Genomic DNA, 24,907 nt, shown 5'->3' with positions numbered 1-24,907 from the left:
CCCAAAAGTTGTTGTCCAATTTGTCCTGAGTACGCTGATACCCCATATGTTGGTGTAAACCCGTTTGGGTGCACGGGAGAGCTCGGAAGGGAAGAAGCACTGTTTTACTTTTTCAAGGCAGAATTGGCTGGAGTTGAGATCGGACGCCATGTCGCGTTTGGAGAGCCCTGATGTGCCTAAACAGTGGAAACCCCCAATTGCAACTGAAACCCTAATCCAAACACACCCCTAACCCTAATCCCAACCACACCCCTAACCCTAACACAACCCTAACCCTAATCCCAACCATAACCCCAACCACACCCCTAACCCTGACACACCCTAACCCTAATCCCAACCGTAAATGTAATCCAAACCCTAACTTTAGCCCCAACCCTAACTTTAGCCCCAGCCAAAACTTTAGCCCCATCCCTAACTGTAGCCCTAGCCCCAACTCTAACCCCAACCGTAGCCCTAACCCTAGCCCCAACCTAGCCCTAACTCTAGCTCTAACCCTAGCCCTCACCTTAGCCCCAACCCTAACCCTAGCCCTAACCCCAACCCTAACCCTAGCCCTAACCCTAACCCTAGCCCTAACCCTACCCCTAACCCTAATGGGAAAATGGAAATAAATACATTTTTTAAATTTTATTATTTTTCCTTAACTAAGGGGGTCATGAAGGGAGGTTTGATTTACTTTTATAGCAGGTTTTTTAGCGGATTTTTATGATTGGCAGCTGTCACACACTAAAAGATGCTTTTTATTGCAAAAAAATTGTTTTTGCGTCTCCACATTTTGAGAGCAATAATTTTTCCATATTGTGGTCATGTGAGGTCTTGTTTTTTGCGGGACGAGTTGATGTTTTTATTGGTAACATTTTCGGGCACGTGACATATTTTGATCGCTTTTTATTCCGATTTTTTTGAGGCAGAATGACCAAAAACCAGCTATTCATGAATTTCTTTTGGGGGGGCGTTTATACCGTTCCATGTTTGGTAAAATTGATAAAGCAGTTTTATTCTTCAGGTCAGTATGATTACAGCGATACCTCATTTATATCATTTTTTTTATGTTTTGGCGCTTTTATACTATAAAAACTATTTTATAGAAAAAATAATTATTTTTGCATCGCTTTATTCTGAGGACTATAACTTTTTTATTTTTTCACTGATGATGCTGTATGGTGGCTCGTTTTTTGCGGGACAAGATGACGTTTTCAGCGGTACCATGGTTATTTATATCCGTCTTTTTGATCGCGTGTTATTTCACTTTTTCTTTGGCAGTATGATAATAAAGCGTTGTTTTTTGCCTCTTTTACGGTGTTCACTGAAGGGGTTAACTAGTGGGAGTTTTATAGGTCAGGTCGTTACGGACTTGGCGATACTAAATATGTGTACTTTTATTGTTTTGTGTTTTTTTTATTTAGATAAAAGAAATGTATTTATGGGAACAGTATTTTTTTTTTTTTATTTAGGAATTATTATATTTTTTTTTTACACTATCACATTGTCCCAGGGGGGAAATCACTATATAGTGACAGAGCGCTGATCTGACACTTTGCAGAGCAATGTGTCAGATCAGCGATCTGACGTGCACTGCTCCAGGCTTACAGGCGCCTGCTCTGAGCAGGCGCTTGTAAGCCACCTCCCTGCAGGACCCAGAAGTAGCCCCGCGGCCATTTTGGATCCGGGGCCTGCAGGGAGGAGATGCTCGGTACAAGGTGAGCACATCGCCTTGAACCGAGGGTCTCAGGGAAGCCCGCAGGGAGCCCCCTCCCTGCGCAAGGCTTCCCTATACTGCCGGAACACTGCGATCACCGCTCCTGGCACATAGTGCCGGATGTCAGCTGCGATAGTCAGCTGACACCCTGCTGCGATCGGCTGCGCTTCCCCCGTGGCTTTTATCCTAAGTGCGACTCCTAAAGCGACTTATGGCGCTCTCCCCATGCGCTGACTCATACAGGATTCTTGGCTGCATCCAGGCTACCCCAAAACGTCATTTGGAACTGATAGAGACAGGATACATGTTTCTCTCAATACCAGTATATTTGTTGTGATGAAGGTCTGGATGTGGACCAAAAACGTTCAACTTGCCTTTATGGATGCACATCAATAAACATTTTCATTGCACGCCAAAATTTCCTTCAGAGTGCCAAGTTTTTTCTGGTTTTGGCTTTTATCTTAAGTCATATTGCAAGACTCGTTAAAGGGTTGATTGTGACTTATAGGATCGCTACTTCCAACAGGTGGCGCTATAGAGTTTAAAGGGACTCTGTCACCTGAATTTGGAGGGAACAATTTTTAGCCATAGGGGCGGGGTTTTCGGGTGTTTGATTCACCCTTTCCATACCCGCTGGCTGCGTGCTAGCTGAAATATTGGATTGAAGTTCATTCTCTGTCCTCCATAGTACACGCCTGCGTAAGGCAAGATTTGCGTAAGGCAAAATTCAGGTGACAGAGTCCCTTTAAGTCCTCTTTTTCTCTGAAGATGCAATTTGCATATAACACTAGGGTCAGGGAACTTAGATTAACTTAACACTTAAGTGGTGATTTAAGCAGTGAAAGACTGTAAAGATATTGTGTGTAAGGATGGATGGAATTGCTTAATGGAGTATTGGTATACACTCTGTGGTGTGAGGCACAGCTCTTTGCACTGCGGCCATATGGCGCCATAGTGATTGTACTTTATGTACTCTGTTCCAGATACAATGGATCCTGAAGAACATGCTCAGAAATGAGGTTTCATAGACCTCTATGGCAGCTCTATCACTGCTCTGTACAAAACAGGGAAGTAATGCAATTGTGTGCATGAGCCCTTAAAGGGAACCTGTCACCCCGTTTTTTCAAGATGAGATAAAAATAGCGTTAAATAGGGGCAGAGCTGTGCTTTACATTAGTGTATTTTTTGTGCCTTTATTACCCACCTATGCTGCCGAAATACCTTTGTAAAGTCGCCGTTTTGGGCTGTCACTCACGCTGGTCTGGTCATATGGGCGTGGTCACATCGCTGTTTCTCCCCCAGATCTTGCTCATCTTTCCGTTGGTGGCGTAGTGGTGTGCACATGCCCAACAGGCGAGTCCACTGCGCATCTGAAGGAAAAGAGCGCGATCTGCGCTATTCAGCGGTTTATCGGTGGGCGCGGCCATCTTCCTGAGGCGCAGATAGTAGTGCTCGGCTTCCCGGGGCTTCAGGAAAATGGCCGCGGGATGCCGCGCGTGCGCAGATGGAGATCGCGGCGGCCATTTTCCTGAAGCCGAGTTCGCATCTCTTTACAAAGGTATTTCGGCAGCATAGGTGGGGAATAAAGGCACAAAAAATACACTAATGTAAAGCACAGCTCTGCCCCTATTTAACGCTATTTTTATTTAATCTTGAAAAAACGGGGTGACAGGTTCCCTTTAAGATACAGTACTTCAGGCAGCAGTGAATAAAGACAATAAGTATTACAAAGAAGAAATAATATAAATCCGGTGTTTAAAAATATTCCAGAAATAAGTTGCAAAGTCATTATGAAACCAAGATAGTCATGATAATCTAGAAAACCACTCCCAGTGTAGTAAGATGCAGTAAAAGTAATCAATATTTAGCAAAACAGTATTGCATGTTTTTTTATGAACAAGTGCTGTACTTGGTGCAATTAAAGTATGGGGTGAAAATGTCAGGCGCTTCCTGGACTTTGCCCCACAAGTACCTGGTGTTGTAATTGTATTTGTACAGCGGCGCTCCGCAGCCAATTCCACATCACCTGAGCAGGCACACCCTCGCCTCCTTGTTTTTTTTTGTATCTCTCAGGTGACCTAGTATAACCTCAGTGGTATTTGCTAAACGCTCGCTGCACAACAGGATCTAGAACGTGGTCCCAGTAATGAAATACTCACGTGTGCTCAACTATTTTGCACATGAAAGACCACGACATCACCTGTTCTTGTGCAGATGGGCCACAGAAAGGACACTATCTAATCTGAAGGCATTTACCTCTGTAAATGTTTCTCACCAAATAATTTATTTACGAGGAAAGAAATGAGATCATGACAGACTACCCAAAATAGAACAAATTATTAAAAAAAGGTAAAACTAATAAGTAGCATTAGAACAATAATAAATACAGGCTTGAGATAGTAAACAGTTGGGATGTTTCAGTGTCAGTGGATTTCTTTTGGCAAATAAGACATGTTTATTTCTTAGCTGGTGAACAAGGAAACATTTATTTTAACAATAAAAGTCGTGTCTTAAAGGGATTTCCTTGTCTTATTAGGCTGCCGTCACAGTAGCAGTATTCGGTCAGTATTTTACATCAGTATTTGTAAGCCAAAACCAGCAGTGGGTGATAAATGCAGAAGGGGTGCATATGTTTCTATTATACTTTTCCTCTAATTGTTCCACCCCTGGTTTTGGCTTACAAATACTGATGTAAAATACTGACCGAATACTGATAGTGTGACGGCAGCCTTAAACTGATAACCTATCCTATTCACTTAAATAGGAGCGGAGCTGTAGTTCTCAGCAACAGCAACTACACTTCAATTCTCCAGCTCTTCCATGGATACATCTGGAGCTGGAACAGCTTATCAGACCCCCACGAATCAGACCCCTACCAATTTATTTATCACCTTTCCTGGCCATTTGTACAATGTATGGTGAACTTCAGTACAGAATTCACTTTCCTTACAAAGTATCAAAATTTGTGTGATAAATAGTATCAATATTTACGGTATATAAAACTGGTCTCATGTTTAATAACTCAGTGCAGCCAAAAGTAAAGGTGTCTCCTAGATCATGGCATCTCAAACAATTTCTAATGGTTCCTCACCAGACAGACCAAGGTGATGCCCGAGTCTGAACAAGACAGACCAAAGTGATGCCAAGGCCTCACCATTTCTGGTGAATTTCCATGCCAAAAAGATGCAGCCCACCAGTTCGATAAGTAGCAAGCTCGAACACTCAGTTTATTTGGAGGATCATTTTTACATATATGGCCGGGGTCACACTTGCGAGTGCAATGTGAGAAACTTGCACGAGTCTCTCGCATCAATACCCGGCACTGCCGCCGGCACTCGGGACCGGAGTGTGCATGTATTTCTATGCAGCTGAACGCTCCGGTCCTGAGTGCCAGCGGCAGTGCCGGGTATTCATGTGAGAGACTCGTGCAAGTTTCTCACATTGCACTTGCAAGTGTGACCCCGGCCTAAAAGTGAGTTCAGAAGAAGCGGTAACAATTGTGCCAAATGCAGATCCTGCCTGTGAATTTACAGGGGTTGTTCATTACAGGATAGCCCCTTATTAATAGTTCTCCTGTATACTTACCTCCTGGACAGGCACCATTCCTCCGATCCCAGACCTGTGTCCCCAGGTGGCTATGTGCTATAAACAATGTTTTCTGACCACTGCAACCAATCATTTCCTACTTGAATAATTTCCTTGTATTTACAATCTGTTCATAACACATCACAAAATTAAATAACTTTTGAACCACAATAAGATTCCTACTAAAAATATATACGGTGTGTCCGTAAAGTCATGGTGCACTTTTATAGTTTACATTTTGGTGCCTTTCTCTGGCCCAATCATATCAGTCCTGTTCATGAGGAGAGATAACAAGAACCAATCAAACAACTCAAACTCATTTAAGCTGTTGCTGAGCCCCGGTCAGATTAACCCCTGATAGACTGAACTCTGATTAATACACTGCCAGATCTGTGACATCATGCAACCACAAGCTTATGCTATCGTTTGGATGTGTGTGGGGCAGTAAATGGAGCCCACATTGAACTGCACTGAATAGGTATGAAGCTGGGGAAAGTTTTTCTTTTATTTGGAGCGGATTTCACATTTCTATCATTTTTTGTTACTTTCCAGTGACTGATCAAAAGGGCACCATGACTTTACAGACACACTGTATATATATATATATTTTACAGGGTCAATGCTCAGTCCATGGAATTGGCCTTTAACCTGATCTAAATCCATCACAAAATACATGATCCAAGTAATGGACATTCCTTGAGAGGCAGTCCCACGGTGTATAAATAGCTATGATCATTAGGCATCTCATCTCTGAGATCTTCTCCAGCACCGTCAGTCTAGCTTCCTATCACTCAGCAGTGAGACTTATAAATAATGTGGATTATTAATCATCTCTTGATCATCAGGAGGCTGGTTAGTTAGGTGTCCAATACTCATACAGTATACATTGGACATGTAACGCATCTTCAGACAGTGGCTGCTATATGTAAGAAAACTTCTTGGCATATGTAAGGAGGGCTTCTGGCTAACAACGTGCCCATTCATTTTTGTCATTGCGGGCAAAAACTACTACTGGAGGGTTCGCTTTTTTTAACATTTTTTCCCATCTGAAAAAAAACAATCATAGACTCAGCCAGTTCATGCATTGTGCTTGCTTTAAAGGGAAACGATCAGTAGGTTCAACCCTCCTAAGCTGTCTACATGGACATGCAGGTCATAGAAAGCTGAATAAAATAATACCTTGATATCTGTGATCCGGTGTCTTATTCCAGAGAAATCCATGTTTTTCTTATATGTAAATGAGCTGTTAAGATCTATGGGCCGGACATAGATGTCACTTAGACGCCACCTCCAAAGCATATTTTAAAGGGAACCTGTCACCAGTTTTTCCCTATTAACTAAAAATATAATCTAATAGAGTGTGAGCTATGCATTCCCCAACTACTTGTGAAACCCCCCCGACTCCCCATGAATCCCCTATAAGAAACTTTTATATTGCTCCTGCGCTGTATGTACAGGTCCCGCGCGTGCGTCTTCAAATTGCCCTCTGCGCGTGCGCAGTATGCTTTGCCCAACAGCGGGCAACGCCGAAAAGCATTAGTGCGCATGCTCCGGAAGTACTATGTCCCAGAAAACAGCGAAAGACTTCAGGGACATAGTACTTCCGGAGCATGCGCACTAATGCTTTTCGGCTTTGCCCGCAGTTGGGCAAAGCATACTGCGCACGTGCGGGACCTGTACATGAACAATGCTATTCACAGAACGGAATGCGTACAGCACACGGATTTGGGGTGGGAAGAGGGGCCAGAACCAACGCCCATTGGACCGGATCGAGGATATTTCAATACAGCGCGGGAGCAATATAAAAGGTTCTTATGGGGGATTCATGGGAAGTCGGGGGGGTTTCACAAGTTGGGGAATGTATAGCTCATACTCTATTAGATGATATTTTTAGTTGATAGGCAAAAAACTGGTGACAGGTTCCCTTTACATATCAGGTGGCGTTACTAGGGTGATACATGTAGATCAGGAGAGCAGACTGTCAGCTATTATATGTCTCACACTGGTAATGCCTCCTTTCATTTATAATATGCTCTGAAGCTGGAGTTCTGCACAATCAGTAGATCTTAACAGCTCATTTACATAATGAGAAAAATGTGGATTTCTCTGGAATAAGACACTGGATCACAGATATGAAGGTATCATGTTATTCAGGTTCCTATGACCTGCATGTCCATATAGACGGCTTAGGAGGGCTGATCCTGCTGAGAGATTCCCTTTAAGGACAACTTATCTATGCATTCTTGGGTGGTCATCTCAAATAGATTTCCCCTCGTCTTACAATTACCCATAAATGGGGGTTGTCTCCTGAACACATCAGTGTGATCACAAGATAGAATTGGGGTATCGGGAACAAGATGATGAGAAAAATACCTTTATTGATCAGCCGGTAGCTCTAATGATAATTTTAATTTTTTTTTAATTCCCTGGACTTGTGTTATGAAAAAATAAAAAAGTCACAGTTACTGACTCTCTGCAAATCCGGAGATATCTTTCTGCCACTGCCCCCTTTGATGACATGCTGCAACGATGGCGTCAAGTTTCCAGAGCATGAGTCGGCTGCAAATAATCATTGGCATTGACATCACTGCTGAGCACAGTGATTGGCTGCAGTGGTCACGTGCTCTAGCCTTAATGTCACCACTGCAGCTTGTCAGAAAAAAGAGAGGCAGTGCTGGACCAGTGGATGGTGAGTAACGGTGATTTTATTATTTTTCCCTATGGATATGCAACATTTTTAAACGCAACCTGAACATAGCGCACAATGCGGACTATAAGGGGGCAGGTTTTGGAGAGACGTCGATGAGATAAATGGGTCTCAGGTTTGCAAGTTATGTCCTAGAAATTGGAGCCGGGTCGTTTTATTTTTGGTAATTTTACACTGTGCATCCCATGAAGTGAGAGGTGGGCATCGCACTGACCGGTGAGTATAGGCCAGAGACCAGCAAAGGTCATTTCCTCCTGGCGGCGGGGCTCTCAGTGCACAGCACTATTACCTATAGATTAACCCTGTGCTGTACAGCCAGCACCTGCCTCTAACGTGTCCGTGGGTTGCCACGGCAGCTGCCGCCATCTTGGTGCTCGTGTGAGGCCCCAGGGTGGGCTGTGTAGACCACCATTTCCAGGACTACTGCAATCCTACGGTATGGAGCAGGCGGTTCTAGCGACGTAAGGGAAGTACAAATAATAATGTAAAAATAATATCGCACGAAGTTGTGATCGCCCCTTGTTGTCAGATCAAGAGTATAAATAACAAACGTATTCCATATCACCACAAATGGCCGAACTATCGCGACAGAACAGTGATTACCCACTAAAGAGAGAAAGAATTAGCAGGAGCACTGATTTTCGGTTGCTGCCCCTCCCCCAAACATGCACTAATGGTCAGAATGTGCCCTCCCCTGCAGCCAGATGTGTGATATCTGCAGTGTGGAGTTGGGTAGCAGGTCTCCCACCGGACGCCCCTGAGGGAGGTGAGCGCCCCGGGTTATTTCTGGCTGCAGCCCGGTCAGCGGCCGCCAGGTCAGTGCCCTGGAGGGACATGGCGGAATGGTCTCGTCCTCTCGCCCCATACACTGCGCGCTGCCGCCGTCCGGGCGCGCCCCCGAGCCTTCTTGTTTTGGTTTCTTCCAGCGCCGGGAAGGTGTCTGTGGTGTGTCCGCTACGTCATATGGGCAGCCCGCCGCTGATTGGCTGCCGGCGCCTCACCAGACACGCATGTTGTTTTCGGTGAGGACAGCTGCGGCCGCCTCCTGCTCTGCTAGTCAGTGTGGGCGGGGGAGCGGGGCATAGGAGGACGGCGGCGGCGGTACCTGAGGGGGCGGGGGCTCTGCACAGCTGCACGGACAACCGGGCTCACGTATTTATAGCGGAGACGGAGGGAGAAGGAGCAGGAAACGGCGGGAGAAAAGGGAAAGTGGTCACAGCTGGAGCGAGGCCGGCCGCTGCCTGACACCGCACTGTACTCTGCTGCTAGGTGAGGCTGCAGCCAGGAATGGTGGTGGGTGCAGGATGTGGTGGTGGGCACTGACCTTACAGTGGTGGGCTCAGGCTGTAATGGCCACTAACCTTATGTTGGTAGGTGCAGAATATGGTGGGCACTGACTATATGGTGGTGGGCACTGACTATATGGTGGTGGGCACTGACCATATGGTGGTGGGCACTGACCATATGGTGGTGGGCACTGACCATATGGTGGTGGGCACTGAATATATGGTGGTGGGCACTGAATATATGGTGGTGGGCACTGAATATATGGTGGTGGGCTCAGGCTGTAATGGCCACTAACCTTATGTTGGTAGGTGCAGAATATGGTGGGCACTGACCATATGGTGGTGGGCACTGACCATATGGTGGTGGGCACTGAATATATGGTGGTGGGCATTGATCATGTGATGGTGGGCACAGAACATATGGTGCTGAGCTCAGGATGTAATGGGCACTAACCTTATGTTGGTAGGTGCAGAATATGGTGGACACTGATCATGTGGTGGTGGGCACTGACCATATGGTGGTGGGCTCAGGATGTAATGGGCACTAACCTTATGTTGGTAGGTGCAGGGTATGGTGGGCACTGACCTTACAGTGGTGGGCACTGGATGAGCTGGGGACATGTTAGTGGTGACAGTAATGATGGGCACTGTCCTTAGAGGTGACATGTGGATATAGTTTGTGGTGGGCACTGGATGTGATTAATGGTGGGCACAAATGTTATCCTGGATAGGTGACTACTAGCCCTGCCAGCAGTGATGGGCACAAAGGCCTCAGCAGGGGTTGGCACAAGATGTGATGTACATGTAAATGCTAATAATGGTGGGCACCAGTGCTGCCCATAGCGGAGGTGGCTGAAAGCATTTCTGCCTGTTTAGTTTGACAATTGCCCCTGTAATAATGCTGACTGTGGGGGGCACTGATGCCTACAGTGGTAGTAAGTCATGATGGCAGTAGAAATGGGCACAGGATCAGGATATAAGTAACCACAGTGGTGAGAGGTACATATGCTGTCATGAATGCTAGTAATTGTGGGCAGAGTGGCTACATGTAATGCTGCCAGCTGGGCTGGCACTCTGACCTTGCGCTGAGTGACTGCAGTAGTGCGTCTTTGTGGGCACAGGTCGTGTTTGCAGTCAGTGGATAGAAGGTTTATGGTTTTCTCCAGCTTCTGTAGTTGTGGCAGGGGATCTCTGTAATGTGAGCGGTGGGCACCATATGATGATGACCTAATGGGCTCTGCACTGATTGGCATAAAGCTTAGCAGCAGTTGGATTTTACCTCTGCCACATGCAGCCTGGCCTGATGAGGGGCATAGACTTTTTTTTTTTTTTTCTTCTACTAGATTGGCACAATGTTGGAGAATGCTGATGCTGCTGGCTATGTGTGATCAGCTGGCATGAAAGACCGGCGGGCACGTCCTGTATTGTACTCTCAGCACTGGTTCAGGTTGTGGATTCAGCACAGCCTTCTTGTTAAGGGTTTTATTGCCTTCTGTTGCCATTCAAGGAAGTCACTGAAGAGTCCATTATCGCATGGCACTTCCTGCTCCTCCACGTCATGCCCGTCGTGTCTGGTCATTGGCTGACGTGCTGTGACTGGTGCATGGGTCATGGCCAGGGTTACATATTATTCTCATTTACTAATCTGGGATTACAATTCTTCCTTTATCTCCTTTGCAGATAAATCTTAGTAAACAAATGCCAAGACTCGAGGAGCACTGCTGGAGTTGCTCTTGCGCCAGAAGTATAGACAAGGATAGCAAGAAGTTGAGCACTTGGTTGACGCGGAGAGCAGGAGAAGCCATGTCCACACTCAACTCCCTCATCAGCCTGGCCTACAGCACCCTAGCCAGCACCCAGGGCCGCAGCCTGATCCAGAGGAGCCTGGTCCTCTTCACAGTGGGCGCCTTCCTGGCTCTGGTGCTTAATCTTCTCCAGATTCAGAGGAATGTGACATTATTCCCTGAAGAAGTCATTGCTACCATCTTCTCTTCAGCCTGGTGGGTCCCTCCGTGTTGTGGCACAGCAGCTGGTAAGTGTCACGGACATTCCGCTTGTTAACCATTGCTATGACTGGTGGACCCTGTGATTGCTAGTGTGTGTGTAATAGTTGTGGAACTACAAGCGTCAGCTTTTTTTTTTTTTTTTTTTTACTGAGCATATTTGGTACTTTCCATATGTTGTATGCACCATATGGTGTGGACTCACAAACATTGGATCTTATAATATCTGATTATACATTGGTGGAAAACTTTGTAATTCAGTGCCTACAAACTGGTTGCGATGCAATCAACTACCATAAAGCTGATCTTACAAATTACATAAGTTGACTATTTTGGAAAGATCAACCAACAGCTTTAAATGTACGTTGACTTCCAAAATTTCACCTCCCTTGGCATATGTTGGGAGGGCTTATGATCAACAACATGCCCAATCCTTTCAGGTAAAAGCAGCTGCTGGGAGAGTTATGTTCTTTTTGTATATGTTCTTTTAGCCACACTTCCCATCTGAAACCATCAGCCAGTTCTTTCATGCATTGGATTTGCATTAAAGGGAATCTGTCAGTAGGAACAACCTTCCTAAGCGGTCTATAGAGGCATGTAACACGTAGGAAGTTGAATTAAATGATACCTTAATATCTGCAATGCAATGTTTTATTCCACAGGTATCCGTGTTTTATAAATATGTAAATGAGCTGTTGATCAGTGTCCTGCCCATAGCTCTTACCTGGGTATCTGACCCCAGATCTTATTATAGATGAAAGTAGGCGTTACCAGTGTGAGACATGTATTGGCTGACAGTCTGCTCTCCTGATCTACAGGTCTCGCACTGATAACACCTTTAAAGGGAACCTGTCACCCCCAAAATGGAAGGTGAGCTAAGGCCACCAGCATTAGGGGCTTATCTACAGCATTATGGAATGCTGTAGATAAGCCCCCCGATGTATCCTGAAAGATGAGAAAAAGAGGTTAGATTATACTCACCCAGGGGAGGTCCCACTGCGGTGGGCGTTGCGGTCCGGTCCGGAGCCTCCCATCTTCTTACGATGACGTCCTCTTCTTGTCTTCATGCTCCAGCGCAGGCGTACGTTGTCTGTCCTGTTGAGGGCAGAGCAAAGTACTGCAGTGCGCAGGCGCCGGGCCTCTGACCTTTCCCGGCGCCTGCGCACTGCAGTACTTTGCTCTGCCCTCAACAGGGCAGACAAAGTACGCCTGCGCCAGAGCCACAGCGTGAAAACAAGAAGAGGACGTCCTCTGATAAAGATAGGAGGCACCGGACCGCGATACCCACCGGACTGGGACCACCCCTGGGTGAGTATAATCTAACCTCTTTTTATCATCTTTTAGGATACATCGGGGGCTTATCTACAGCATTACACAATGCTGTAGATAAGCCCCTGATGCCGGTGGGCTTAGCTCACCTTCGATTTTGGGGGTGACAGGTTCCCTTTAATTTAAAATGAATCTCTGGAGGCAGATTCTATGGGAGATCTATGTCCGGCCCATAGGTCTTAACAGTTCATTTACATATTAAGAAAAACGTTGATTTCTCTGCAATAAAACATCAGATCAGAAATCAAGGTATCATTATATTTCTTTTGCTATGACCTACATGCCCATATAGATGGCTTAGGAGGGTAGAGCATACTGATGGGTTCCCTTTAAGGTAGCCATAGTAATAAGGGGAAAAACAACTGTGTTTTCATGCAAACATCTAATATGTATGAGGGCCTCCAGATTCTCCTCCAAAAGATGCCAAGGGGGCAGAATGATTGGGGTGGCTACATTTTTAACACCCAATCTTCTGCCTGATTGCATCTTATTCCCTCTTCTTATCCGGGGAGAGAGGACAGTCTTGCTGAACAGTCATCTAAGCTGTTTGGTCCCCTGTAGACTAAAGGCCCCGTCACACATAGCGAGATCGCTGCTGAGTCACAAGTTTTGTGATGCAACAGCGACCTCAGTAGCGATCTCGCTATGTGTGACACGTACCAGCGACCAGGCCCCTGCTGTGAGATCGCTGGTCGTGTCGGAATGGCCTGGACCTTTTTTTGGTCGTTGAGGTCCCGCTGACATCGCTGAATCGGTGTGTGTGTGTGACACCGATCCAGCGATGTCTTCACTGGTAACCAGGGTAAACATCGGGTTACTAAGCGCAGGGCCGCGCTTAGTAACCCGATGTTTACCCTGGTTACCAGCGTAAATGTAAAAAAAACCAAACAGTACATACTCACCATCTGATGTCCGTCAGGTCCCTTGCCGTCTGCTTCCTGCTCTGACTGAGTGCCGCCGTACAGTGAGAGCAGAGCGCAGCGGTGACGTCACCGCTGTGCTGTACTTTCACTTTCACTTTGCGGCGCTCAGTCAGTGTGGGAAGTAGACGGCAAGGGACCTGACGGACATCAGATGGTGAGTATGTACTGTTTGTTTTTTTTTTTGGTAACCAGGGTAAACATCGGGTTACTAAGCGCGGCCCTGCGCTTAGTAACCCGATGTTTACCCGGGTGCTGCAGGGGGACTTCGGCATCGTTGAAGACAGTTTCAACGATGCCGAAGTCGTTCCCCTGATCGTTGGTCGCTGGAGAGAGCTGTCTGTGTGACAGCTCCCCAGCGACCACACAGCGATTTACCAACGATCACGGCCAGGTCGTATCGCTGGTCGTGATCGTTGTTAAATCGCTATGTGTGACGGGGCCTTTAGTTCCCTGTGGAGTCATTCTTCAACTCAAAATGGCAGTTTCCTTTCGACAGTCCATATTTTTTAGGGTCCTTTCACACAGGCTGATGACTGGGCGGATGTACAACCATTGCACAAGTTAGTAGACTGTTGATCCATTTCTGCTTTATCAGTGATTGGTGCTTGATGTCAGAAAATCTGGCCAAGTAAAAGACCTTTTTTAGAAGTGTTCCTTGACCATAGTAAGATAACATTGTCCTCCTGCTAGGATTTCATCTCTTCCCCACCCCCCCCCCCCAGCAGTCAGCTGTATTATGAGAGGGACCACACGGGAAGGGTTCAATTTCTCGGTAGCACTACAATATGAATGGTGGCATTAAAGGGTTGTCTGAGCATGGGAGAAAAGTCTGCAGTCTGTCAAATCGTGACCATGTGTCTTCCCAGTTTCCGGGTATTGCTGGGCAAGTGGGCAGTCATGTGACTAGTCCTTCACTCTTTTCACTTTGGGAGACTGAACATATCTAGTTGGTAAGTGAATCGTATACAAGGGGTCACATGATCGCCGACTTACACCGCCATTATCGGGAAATGCTGTCACATAGTGACTTCAGATTTGTCCCAAGCCTGGACAACCCCCTTTAAAGGGAACCTGTCACCTGAATTTGGCGGGACCAGTTTTGGGTCATATGGGCGGGGTTTTCGGCCTGCAGCCAGCGGGTAAGGAAAGGGTGAATCAAACACCCGAAAACCCCACCCATATGACCCAAAACTGGTCCCGCCAAATTCAGGTGACAGGTTCCCTTTAAGTATTGAAAATGGGATGACCTCACTGCTATGAGACATTCCTTGTACGGTAGGAGACTATGTTGCTCTATGCATCTGTGGTGGCTGATATCCTACCGAGCTTCCTCCTCACTGCAGAGTCATTACATTGTTTCACTGTGGGTTGTCTGGTTACATTATGTAATGTGCCAGAAATGGCCTGAAAATGAACGGCTTGTTCTTTCACGGAATAGAAGGGTTAGAATGGCTTCTCCCTCCCTGCACACATCTGCCTGGCACATGTAGATAGCACAGGAAATGTAAGCTCCTCATCCTGTGATTGGTGGCCTCCTAAACTGGTGAGCTGCCGGCCCCGGCCCCCATTGGCGTTCCCATGTAAAACGCCAATGCTCCAGACGAAAATAAGGAAATGATCAGCACTCGCAAGAAACCAAGCCATAAATCATCTCCAGACGGCAGGGGCAAGTAAGGAGAGCTGAGCGCTGTTACTGCTGGAGCTAAATATACAGCTTCTCTCCACATACACAACGTATGCAAGCCCCTCTAGGAAAAATGCAAAATGTCTTTATCTGCTAATTCAGTTTACCTATGTGGTAATTGGTTTGTTATATTGCACCATCATATTCTGTGATGCTGTACAAAGATGTGTATATAATAAAAAAAAAAAAAAAAATCCAGCTAGATACACTGAACATGTGAGCTCACAGTCCAAGAAGTACAGAAAATGGCATGCTACTATTCTTTATGGGATCATGGTCACCAGGGATCTCAATCGCTGTCCATAAGTGAGTGACATCCGCTGGCATCTCCTGTCTTGTGGCTCGTGTCCATATAACCAGGACTTTCCTCTGGGAGTAGACTGGCTTATTTATATTTTCTGTTTAACCCTCTTTATTGTATATTCTAATAATGTAATTCACGTGCTGTTTTTCAGCTGTCGTTGGCCTTCTTTATCCCTGCATTGACAGCCACCTTGGAGAACCTCACAAGTTCAAGAGAGAATGGGCCAGCGTCATGAGATGTATAGCGGTATTTGTCGGCATCAACCATGCTAGTGCCGTATCCTTCAGTCTATATTTTACTACCAGTGCTGCTTTTTTTTTTTTTTTTGTTTTTTTTTATTGGTGGCTTTATATAATATGCAATGTGTTGTAAAGCATCGTGCGTATGGCCATATTATGGTACAGAGCTTGGGTAGGTCACCTATAAACTTAACTGTAGCTCCATATGCTCTTGACTTTATAAAGGTCTGAATTTGTAGCATACTTCTTTAGATGGAGGTCTAAGTGTCATGTCGTGTAGGACTTCATGTGCTGCAATAGTCTCCATGCCATGTATGAGGCCTAAGATATTTGGATCAGAAAGGTTTATCATTACCAATGGTATTGGTGCTAATCGATTACGCAGGACCCAGTCTAGCGGCCGTGGCCGTATTCTCTTGACGCTGGACGTGAACCCTGAAAACCACTCTAACTAGGCGGCCTGGTGCAAAGTCGCAGGTACTTCAAGCTACAGCAATAATGTTGCGTTAGGCCCGTTAATCAAATGAGGAGGTAGGAGGCAGTACTCGGGTCTTCCATCCAGTGGCCACAGATTACGGACCACCCAACGGACCGGGTTCTGCTAATAGATTTGCACCAATTCTATTTATCGATCAATACGTTTGTGTTCATCATTTCCATGGAATCCAAACTCTGTGAAAGCCTCCGGTTATTTTAAGTGTGTAAATGTAATCGTACACTATGACTTCTGTTGTGTTCCTTAACTTCAATCTTTCAATCAGAAACTGGATTTTGCGAATAACGTTCAGCTGTCCCTGACGCTGGCGGCCTTGTCACTGGGCCTGTGGTGGACGTTTGACCGTTCCCGCAGTGGCCTGGGGCTTGGGATTACAATAGCCTTTCTTGCAACCCTCATCACACAGTTCCTGGTCTATAATGGAGTGTACCAGTAAGTTGCATGTTTTAGTTTCTGAGGGGTAAAACTTTACAAACCTAATGGTTTTTTCTAGATCCGCCGGTCTGTTTCCCCAGCTGAAACTGTTGTCATCCCAACATGTGACCTCTGCAGCCATTTAGTGCCATCACCCGTGACCTCAGTAATGTCCGCAGGCCACATCATAGTTGGGGGTGGGTAAACAGACCAGCTGGCAACCAAGGAAGGGATGGCATGGGAGTGGAAGGCAATTGCGAAGGGAAATATTACTTATTGTGGTTTTTGAGGGCTTTCACTTTTCACCTTTTGTCAGCCGTTTTAAATCTTTTAATGGACTGGGAAACCACATATACTGTCTACGGCAGGGGGGTCTCAAAATGAAACTGGTTTCAGGACCAATTCATATTTATTTATTTACTTTATGTAGGGTGTGGGCACACTGCTAAATTTTTAGTCTGGGTCTGAAAAGCACAACAGGTTGCATGGCCACTGTGTAGCTGCTACATCACAGTGGCATACAAGTAAATGGTGTCACACTAAATGCCCATCGTTACATACAGTATGATGGCCCCCACAGCTCCATTTACACAGTGTAATATCCCCGCAGCACTGACCCCCTGCGGCTCGTCTCCCTCTTGCCTTGTTTGGAGATCCTTTCTGATGGATACTGACAGCAGTATACAAGTTAAAGGGGTATTTCCATCTCCAAGATCCTATCCCAATAAGTAGTAGGTGTAATAATATTAGCATATACTTCCAATTGGAAATATAGCATACTTTTTCTGATTCACCTTGTTTCTTCATGTGCAGGCATTGCAGGACCTTGCATATCCATAGTCACGACCACTAGCAACTAGCCAACTATCACTATATCAGTGGTCATAACCATGGATACCTAAGGTCCTGCAATGCCAGCACACGAGGAAAGAGACGTAGTGAATTGGAAAAACTATACTAAATATCAAAATTGGAGGTATTTGCTAATCTTATTACACCGACTACATATTAGGATAGGCTCTTGGAGATTGCAGTACCTTAAGTCCGTTCAGACTGCAGGATCTGCTGAAATGGGCTTTACTTCTAAATTGGCATCTATTTGAGAAAATTCTGCCATTGGAGCTCTTCTACTAGTCATCAACTATTTGTGCTCGACTCCTCAGTGGTGAAGTTTTTAATAGATGTTTCCTACTAGGAATCTGAGAGAAATTGGTGGTAAAACAGAATGCTCCTTACTCGCCTAGAGTGGAACAGAGTTTGTTTTCATGTTCTTAACTCTTCTTTGTTTTTTCTTTCTTTTAGGTACACCTCCCCAGACTTCCTCTATATTCGATCCTGGCTGCCTTGCATATTCTTTTCTGGTGGGGTGACTGTTGGAAATATAGGAAGGCAGCTAGCCATGGTAATTTTCTTTGGTTAAACATGTTTGAAAAGTAAAAGTCAAAATGTTCCTGGGTCCAGCACAGTCTCAGCCGTTGCTCCCAGTGTCTGATATTTTCTGCAGTGCTGGTGTCATGTTAATAGTGCTGACCTACCCAAGTAGTCTGCGTGATGTCACTGATTAGCTGCAGTGCTGGTGACATGATGCCGCTCCTGTGGCCGATGTGTGTTTATATACATATGTATGATATAATGTGCCTTGCAAAAGTATTCGGCCCCCTGGAACTTTTCAACCTTTTCCCACATATCATGTTTCAAACATAAAGATACCAAATGTAACTTTTTGGTGAAGAATCAACAAGTGGAACACAATTGTGAAGATGAACAAAATTTAATGGTTAATTTAAATTTTTGTGGAAATTCAAAAACTGAGAAGAGGGGCGTGCAATATTATTCAGCCCCTTTACTTTCAGTGGGCAATCTCACTCCAGAAGTTCATTGTGGATCTCTGAATGATCCAATGTTGTCCTAAATGCCTAATGATAAGTATAATCCACCGGTGTGTTATCAAGTCTCCGTATAAATGCACCTGCTCTGTGATAGTCTCAGGGTTCTGTGTGAAGCACAGAGAGCATCATGAAGACCAAGGAACACAACAGCCAGGTCCGTGATACTGTTGTGGAGAGGTTTAAAGCCGGATTTGGATACAAAATTATTTCCAAAACTTTGAACATCCCAAGGAGCACTGTGCAAGTGATCATATTGAAATGGAAGGAGTATCATACCACTGCAAATCTACCAAGACCCGACCTTCCCTCTAAACTTTCATCTCAAACAAGTAGAAGACTGATCAGAGATGCAGCCAAGAGGCCCATGATCACTCTGGATGAACTGCAGAGATCTACAGCTGAGGTGGGACAGTCTGTCCATAGGACAACAATCAGTCGTACACTACACAAATCTGGCCTTTTATAGAAGAGCCGCAAGAAGAAAGCCATTTCTCAAAGATATCCATAAAGTGTCATTTAAACTTTGCAACAAGCCACCCGGGAGACACACCAAACATGTGGAAGAAGGTGCTCTGGTCAGATGAAACCAAAATCGAACTATTTGGCAACCATTCCAAACGATATGTTTGGCGTAAAGGCAACACAGCTCATCACCCTGAACACACCATCCCCACTGTCAAACATGGTGGTGGCAGCATCATGGGTTAGGCCTGCTTTTCTTCAGCAGGGACAGGCAAGATGGTTAAAATTGATGGGAAGATGGATGGAGCCAAATACAGGACCATTCTTGAAGAAAACGTGTTGGAGTCTGCAAAAGACCTGAGACTGGGATGGAGATTTGTCTTCCAACTAGACAATGATGCCAAACATAAAGCAAAATCTACAATGGAATGGTTCACAAATAAACGTATCCAGGTGTTAGAATGTCAAAGTCCAGACCACAATCCAATCGAGAATCTGTGGAAAGAGCTGAAAACTGCTGTTCACAAACGATCTCCATCAAACCTCACTGAGCTCGAGCTGTTTGCCAAGGAAGAATGGGCAAGAATTTCAGTCTTTCGATGTACAAAACTGATAGAGACATACCCCAAGCGAGTTACAGCTGTAATCGTAGCAAAAGGTGGTGCATCAAAGTACTAAGTTAAAGGGGCTGAATAATATTGCACGCCCCACTTCTCAGTTTTTAAATTTCCACAAAAATTTAAAATGACCAATACATTTTCGTTCAACTTCACAATTGTGTTCCACTTTTTTTTGTTGTTTCTTCACCAAAAATTTACATTTGGTATCTTTATAAGTGATGAGCAAGTGTACTCGCTGCTCGGGTTTTCCAGAGCACGCTCGGGTGATCTCCGAGTATTTGTTAGGGTACGTGTCCACGTTCAGGATGGTCGGCGCTTTGGACGGAGCGGAAAACTCGCTTAGCCCAAAGCTCTGCCCCCTTCTGTAGACGCGATGATGCCGGATGTGTTCATTGCACACATCTGGAATCATCGCACCCCACACATAGGGCCCTGTGTTTTTTACCTTGCAGCAGCGCCACAAGGTAAACGGACATGCTGTGTTTTAAAAAGGCGCGCCGCATGTCCGGACACGCAGGGCCGCCGGATGCATGTTACCACGCATAGTGGAGACGGGATTTCATAAAATCCCCTCCACTATGCTGTAACATTTGAACGCTGCGGCTCCACGCAGCATTCAATCTGCAGCTATTCCGGATGTAATACGGCCCGTGGACACATACCCTTAGTGTTCGGAGATTTAGTTTTCATCTCCGCACCTGAATGATTTACAGCTACTAGCCAGCTTGATTACATGTGGGGATTCCCTAGTAACCAGGCAACCCCCACATGTACTCAGCCTGGCTAGTAGCTGTAAATCATTCAGCTGGGGCCATGAACACTTAATCTCCGAGCAGTTACAAATACTCAGACCACCCGAGCGTGCTAGGGAAAACCCGAGCAACGAGTGTACTCGCTCATCACTGATCTTTATGTTTGAAGCATGATATGTGGGAAAAGGTTGAAAAGTTCCAGGGGGTAGAATACTTTTGCAAGGCACTGTATATATAATCTGCCAGAAAAATGGTGCAAAGTAACATTATTCCCATGCATAGCAAGTACCAAATAGTCTAGTATTTAAGTATATATCTGTCTAAGCTTTTTATTTATTTTTGGGGGGCAGGCTTTTGCTCTAATTTTTGTTTGTTTTTATTTCAGGGTCCTACAGAAAAAGCACACTCAGACTAGATGCCACAACATGGCCCCCATAGATGTACTAAGAGAAGAACAGCACTCATTTCAAGAAAAGCTTGTACTATGTTACTGAGTAACTCGCAAGCTTTTCATCTGTAAAACGCATTAGTGTGAAGGCTGTCGCTTCATAATTTGGTTAGTACATTATACCTTGTGCAGAATCCAGCCCTTCGGATTATTACCACATCAGACTATTCCTACATACAGCGGGACTGGGATGAGAGGAGAAATGATTTCCCGGTACTGCATCTGTTCTTCCATGACTGCCGCAGGTTTATCTGTCTCTATAGTGGCAGGCTTTCAGATGTCTTCTGCATGATGTAAAAGGCTGGATGCCAGCTATAAGTACCAGTATTACAATTTCATTCTGAGAAGCTGAAGAGGACATGTCTGTTATGGAGTCTTGCCGTAACCTCTGGAAGTCATGATGGATGCAAGGAGGAAAAAAAGAAAAATAAGAATAAGCGAATAGGAGTGTATTATTTATCTACAATGGAAAATAAGGCTGTGGGGGGGAAATGGTGGTATAAACAATGCTGAACATAAGTGGAAGCCATGGATCTGACAAGGAATCTGTTGGCTTTTACTTAATACTCGATAGACAGCCAAGAATTCACTTCCTTGGAAATCATATGTTTCTTGGTTCGCTGCCCAGGGAATAGTTAGTCTTGGTGGTCATTGGAAGCTAGAATATTTTACATTTTTGCTGAATGTGAGTGATATTTTGAGCCAAGTGACTGTATCACGTTGGTCACTTTTGGAAGGTGACTGCATACGTAGAGATCCTTGGTTGCCCACTTCTGACTAATCTCACACCGATTTATGGTTGGATGTGATCTTTGAGCCATTTTAAACAGGTTTTCCAGGACAATAATAATCTCTTATCCCATCAGATCAGTGGGGATCCGTCCCCTGATATCCTGGCCAATCAGCTGGCCACAGCACTCCAGGAAGAGCAGCTTTCTCTGCATTGTCTACCATGCACAGCTCCATACACCTTATAGTGGCTATTCCTGGTATTGCAGCTTTGTTCTATTCACCTAAGGGTAACCGTTGTTAACATTTTTATTGTGTAAATCAATCGTACGCATGAAAATAAGCAACGTTGTAATATCTTATCAGAGAAATCTGCTTTCTCCTCCTCCTGGACTGATCTTTCATGCTCAAGTGATAGGTAAGATCTGTATTCAGTGAAGACAGACGTTCCAATTACTGAGATAAGTGATGTCAGTTGGTTCTTATAAAGTTCTATGGAGGGAGGAGCTAGAGACAGACATTCTACTGCAGGTTACACTTTAAATTCTACTGAGCTGCAGTACCAGGCATGGCCACCACAAGTTGTCTGGTGCTGTGCCCGTCCCTTCAATCAGCTGATTGGTTCTGGATTCCATGGATGGGCCATCAATATTGTAGTCACGGAAAACCCATCTAAACTGATGGTCCTGTACATACAAGTGCCACCAGCAATGAGCATATTCCCAGGGCAGCAGATGTCATCGCATTGAAGAACATTTACCTTCTAAAAGTGTAATTTATGATCCTGGAAGAGGAACCGGCTTTTTTTTTTTTTTTTTTCGGTCTCGCAGCCTTATTAATATTTGCAGTCTGTGATTGCCTTGTAAAAAGAAAAGTGCATTTGTCACTTCATTAAACTTGTGGTGTTTTCATTCTTCTATAGTATTTGTGAGCACAGAATTCACCATCACATCAAATGACGTGTACTTTATAGTGATTTACAGCAAACCGTCAATTTATCAAGTGCAATGTGTTAAAAAATAACTTAAAGGGAATCTATCTGATCGGTGTGGTAGTGTTACAGTTAATATTGCACAATATTTAGACTTGTAGGTGCCCTTTTTAAGGGACGGTGGTATCTTGCATATCTATACAGTTAAAGTGCTCCCTTTAGCATAGCAGTAAATCTGAGATGAAGCAAAGATGTTCTGCAGCAAATGTTAGCACGCCTTGCAATTAGTGATGAGCGAATATACTCGTTACTCGAGATTTTTCGAGCATGCTCGGGTGTCCTCCGAGCGGTTTTTTTTTTTTTTTTTTTTTTTTTTTGTGCTTGGAGATTTAGTTTTTCTTGCCGCAGCTGAATGATTTACATCTGTTAGCCAGCATAAGTACATGTGGGGGTTGCCTGGTTGCTAGGGAATCCCCACATGGACTTATGCTGGCTAACAGATGTAAATCATTCACTAAACCACTAAAAAGTACTCGGAAGACACCCGAGCGTGCTCGGGAAATCTCGAGTAACGAGTATATTCGCTCATCACTACTTGCAATTTGATATCTTGTACCATGGCTCAACTAATACTTTTCACTGACATTTCAGATGAGACTTTCTGTTGCTTTTTAATGACCTGGAAAACCCCATTGAACATGCACCATATTTTAACCATACATTCTATAAAATTGGATCTTTGAGATTCTGCTCACCGTCTGAGCGATGTGGTCACCAGAATTTGTGTGACATCAGTAAGGCCATCTTTAGCCATGGATATATTGTTTAATCCTTAGAGGCTGGGGGGCTTATTGGTGTATAAAAATATATTTGTATGTCCCAGAAATTCTTCTTGTATGTACCTGGGTATCTACTGTATAGATTTGCCTCTTTAACACAATAGATTCCCTTTAAATTATACGTAATGTTGTATAAATGTCATTAGGAGTTGTATACTGGCGGACCTCTAGGGCCATGTAACTACAGCATTACTGCAACTCGCTAAACCCTTGTAGACGTGTAGCTGCATGAACCTGTCACTCGTGTGTGGGAGCTGTAGACCTAAAGCTGGCCATACACATACGATGGCTGACGGACCACCGCTCATTCAACCCATGTAAATGCTCCTCTGACACAATTCGGGTCCTTTTAAATTTCAAGGCCAAGACCTTTTATCTTCCCTGACATCACATTTCGTTAGGATCGGACAAAAGTAGTTAAATGCGTATTGGGGTATTCCCATATCACAAGATCCTATCCCAATATATTATCAAATGCTCCAATTAGAACTGTAGTATAGTTGTTCTGATTTGCCATGTCACTTTCCTCATGTGCAGGTCACTGCAGTAGCTTGGGTATCCATGGTTATGTCCACTAGCAACTAATAACTCACTATGAGTGGCCGTAACCATGGATACCCAAGGAAAGGGATATGGCGACTCAGGAGAACTATACTACATTTCTAATTGGAGGTATTTGATATCCTTACACCTACTACATATTGGGATGGGATCTTAGAGATGGGAATACATATTTATTTATTTATTTTTTTTCTTTCCTCACATGGCTGTATTATGGCAGCTTGTTGGAGTTGTATATTACAAGTCTAAAACTGATGGGATTTTGCCAAAAAAAAAATGCCAAGAAAAAATCCTCTGTATGAGCCCTACAGAGGTGCAGGATTGGCGCCCTAGTTTGGCTATGCTTAAACAATGCTTTGCTTGTATGGAGCCATAATAGTAGTGTGCACAACACCTTACTGTATAAACATCAGCAAATCTAATAAACGGATAATTAGATACTCGTGTCCATGGGATTAGCTTGGTATTGTAGCTTCATTGATGTAAAATGGGATAAGCTGCAATAAAAAGTGCGTCCTATGCACAAGTGTTTCTTCCCACCATTTGCTGTTTGTGCCCATCAGCAGCAAATAAAATATTCTTACCACCGACAATTAGTTTAGTAGGAAAACTCCCACATCCGGTGTTTGACAGGTTCAATGCCAAGAGGGTTTTTGAGGATGCAAATCAGCAATAACTTCTTTATTGGGAAAAATTGGTACGCATTAATTTTTGTATTTCCAAATACTCCATTTATTAACATTATGAAGGTATCTTTGTTTTGTTTTTCTGTGACGTTGCCTTTTTCATATTTTACTTTATGCAAAGAAATTTTGATTTCAATTCTTGATGCAAGATGGTTTTGTCTTTCAGTTATCTGGCATTACATTTCTAGTAGTGTCTATTGCAAAAATTAAAAATGGACCCCCCCCCCCCTATCGTATATATATCGGTGTAGTGTTGGCATTAAGCAATGCCACAGGAGATGAGGGTTGTGACTAGAGTTGAGCAGATCACTGGCGAATATT

General features: G+C 44.5%; 1 protein-coding gene across 1 annotated transcript; it reads left to right on the top strand.

Moving 5' to 3' along the window:
- Positions 1-9,027: 9,027 nt before the first annotated feature.
- Positions 9,028-22,825, top strand: INSIG1 (insulin induced gene 1). The gene is made up of 6 exons (XM_077268621.1): positions 9,028-9,260; positions 10,958-11,309; positions 15,672-15,796; positions 16,521-16,687; positions 17,972-18,071; positions 20,778-22,825. Exons 2-6 carry the CDS (start codon positions 10,976-10,978, stop codon positions 20,805-20,807), a joined length of 756 nt encoding a protein of 251 aa, XP_077124736.1. The 5' UTR covers positions 9,028-9,260; positions 10,958-10,975; the 3' UTR covers positions 20,808-22,825.
- Positions 22,826-24,907: the final 2,082 nt, after the last annotated feature.

The sequence above is a fragment of the Ranitomeya variabilis genome, chromosome 6 (genome assembly GCF_051348905.1).
Source record: "Ranitomeya variabilis isolate aRanVar5 chromosome 6, aRanVar5.hap1, whole genome shotgun sequence".
NCBI lineage: Eukaryota > Metazoa > Chordata > Amphibia > Anura > Dendrobatidae > Ranitomeya > Ranitomeya variabilis.
This window is presented reverse-complemented; position numbering and strand designations above follow the sequence as displayed.